Below are 2,500 nucleotides of genomic sequence, written 5' to 3'. Positions count from 1 at the left end.
TTTAGATCCATGAGGATTCTAACGCTCTCTCTACCCCTCCTCTCTCTCTCTCTCTCTCTCTCTCTCACACACACACACACCTGATAAAAGTCGAAGTCAATTTGAGGACGCGCTCGTAACGCAACGCGCAACTGTAAATGAAAGCAATTACGGAACGTGTGTGTGTGCGTGTGTGTGTGATGGTCTCGAGATAGTCATCCATCACCCTCCATCGAGCTGTCACTGCAGGGCACATCCATCTCACCGGGGGGGTGCTAGTGGTGTGTGTGTGTGTGTGTGTGTGACGAGTACATCATCATTAATTTGACCGGGACCCCCGGGGGCCCCCTGGATTCACGCGCACACGCCCTGCACAGACGTACCCCCGCGCGCGCTTTAGCATACAGTTACTATATTCTAGATGCTGTAGAAGACTATACGTTCCGGTGCGCGTGCACAATCATTTCGAACAAGTCGCTCTAAACTTACAAGAAACTCCCAGCAGGACATCTGAAGAAAATCTCGCATCGACAAGTGTTCAATAAATCAATAAATAAGTATAATAAATCAATCAATCAATAAAGGAGTCGGGTGCGTGACGCGTGCGTGACTCGTGCGTCAAACGCGTGAGAGTATTCGCGAGCATCCATATCCGCATTCCTGCTGTTATATTTACAGAACATTTACAGACTTTCCTCGGATCCTCTAATTAATTCCCACTTTCTAATTTCGCCAGAGATATTACTGGTGCCAGGTACAATTAATATTTGAGAGAGGAGGAGGAGGGAAAAATGGATAAAAGCGCAATTACAAGTGCACGAGATTTAACTCACATTTCACTCCTCCCTCTCTCTCTCTCTCTCTCTCTCTCTCTCCCAGGGTTTTTTATCTTCAGGAAGAAATTGCATATTAAAGTTACAGTCTGCTTTTTTTTTTTTTTTTTTTTTGAGCGCCCCTTTTTTGCTTCTGACGTCAGAGTCCGCTGGCGTTTAAAACAAACCCGCAGCAAGGTTGACGTGTTTTATGCTACTGTTTATTATTATTGTTATTGTTATTATTATTATTATTAGTAGTAGTAGTAGTAGTAGTAGTAGTAACAGTAGTAGTAGGCGAATATTATTATAACAACTTAGATACATCTAAATTAATGTAATGTAGCTCTGGCACGCGCTCATTAATAATGGTGGAATGGAATTAGTGCTAATTATGACTTGATTAGCATGGTGCATGTTTTTTAGTTGTTGCAAAAAAAAATTCTGCGTGGGAAAAAAAACCAAACCCTAACACACAAAGAAGAAGAAGAAGAAGAAGAAGAAGAAGAGGAAGCCAATGCAACATGCTATCGCTCTTCTTCCTCCTCTTCTTATTCTTCCTCTTCTTCTTATTCGCCCTATAAGCGTCCAGAGGTCCACTAGTGCATGCATGCTGGTGCAGAGCTGCACCGCTCTCCACTCATTCCTGCAGCCAGGGGATCATCTGCGATGTCCTACCCACAGCTCGGATATCCCTACTCCTCTGCTCCACAGGTAAGACACACACACTCGCACACACTTGCACGCACACACACACACACTCACACCTCACACACATACACACACCTCTCACACGTGCGACTTTCCGATTGCATGCCAGATTATCGGTTTAAACGTGCACGCATGTATTTCATGCCGAGATTGATATATTGTTCAGACGCAGGCGTGTTGTGTTGTGTTGTGTTGTGAAGCAGGGTTTGCACGTGCCTGTAATAACCGGATATTCCCCGACACGTGCGTGCTTATCGCTTTGGCACATCTGTACGCGCGTGCTGCTCTCTGCGCTGGATGTCGGAGAACAGCTGTTGTGTTGTGGGATGGTTGTGTTGTTGTTGTTGTTGTTGTTTTTTTTGGCACTGCTCCATCAACGTGTGTCTTTTTGGAACATGAAGAACACTGACCAAAACAGCAGAATCCTCTGTTCAGTGGCTTGTTTCTGTTGTGTTCTGTAAATGCATGACGGTTCCACCAGGTACCTTTTTAATTCAAAGTCGGAACAAAAATAAACAAACAAACAAACTTCCAGGAATCTTTTTTGTGTGTGTGTGTGTGTGTGCTCATAAATTTTCTTTAGAAACATGGACACACACACACACAAAAAATGCATAAAGGTCCCACTGAGTACCTTTATGACTTTGTTTTTGTCTTTGGAGATTAAAAGTATAGGTTCTTTGGGAAATATTCAAGACTTAAGAACCTGTGAGTGAAGATACCTGGAGGCAGAAACCCATAGAACATCTTAACTTTTGTATTTATAAACTGTCTTTAAATGCCTAGAAATGAGAGAGAGAGAGGGAAAGGTTGTGTCATTTTTGTTGTTCTCTAAATACATGAAGGTTTCTCTAGTTCCACTAAAGGTACCTACTGGGACCGTTATGTATTTAGAGAAACACACACACACACACACACACGGGCAAAAACACATGAGGAAAAAAAAAAAAAACCCCAAAATGAAAAACTGCTGTTTGTTTAGTGCAATGTTGCGGTTC

At 43.0% G+C, this 2,500-nt stretch overlaps 1 protein-coding gene across 1 annotated transcript in view; it reads left to right on the top strand.

Annotated features, from left to right (window-relative positions):
* The first annotated feature begins 323 nt into the window (after positions 1 to 323).
* Positions 324 to 2,500, top strand: part of irx4a (iroquois homeobox 4a) — an 8,588-nt gene continuing 6,411 nt past the window's right edge. Inside the window, exon 1 of the mRNA XM_053648947.1 lies at positions 324 to 1,505. Within this exon, the coding sequence (XP_053504922.1) occupies positions 1,398 to 1,505 (108 nt within the window). The 5' untranslated portion in view covers positions 324 to 1,397. The remainder of the gene's footprint in view (positions 1,506 to 2,500) is intronic.

This window comes from Ictalurus furcatus, chromosome 1, assembly GCF_023375685.1.
Source record: "Ictalurus furcatus strain D&B chromosome 1, Billie_1.0, whole genome shotgun sequence".
Taxonomy (NCBI): Eukaryota; Metazoa; Chordata; class Actinopteri; order Siluriformes; family Ictaluridae; genus Ictalurus; species Ictalurus furcatus.
Note: the sequence above shows the minus strand (reverse complement) of the source record. Positions and strands in the feature narration are given on the sequence as shown.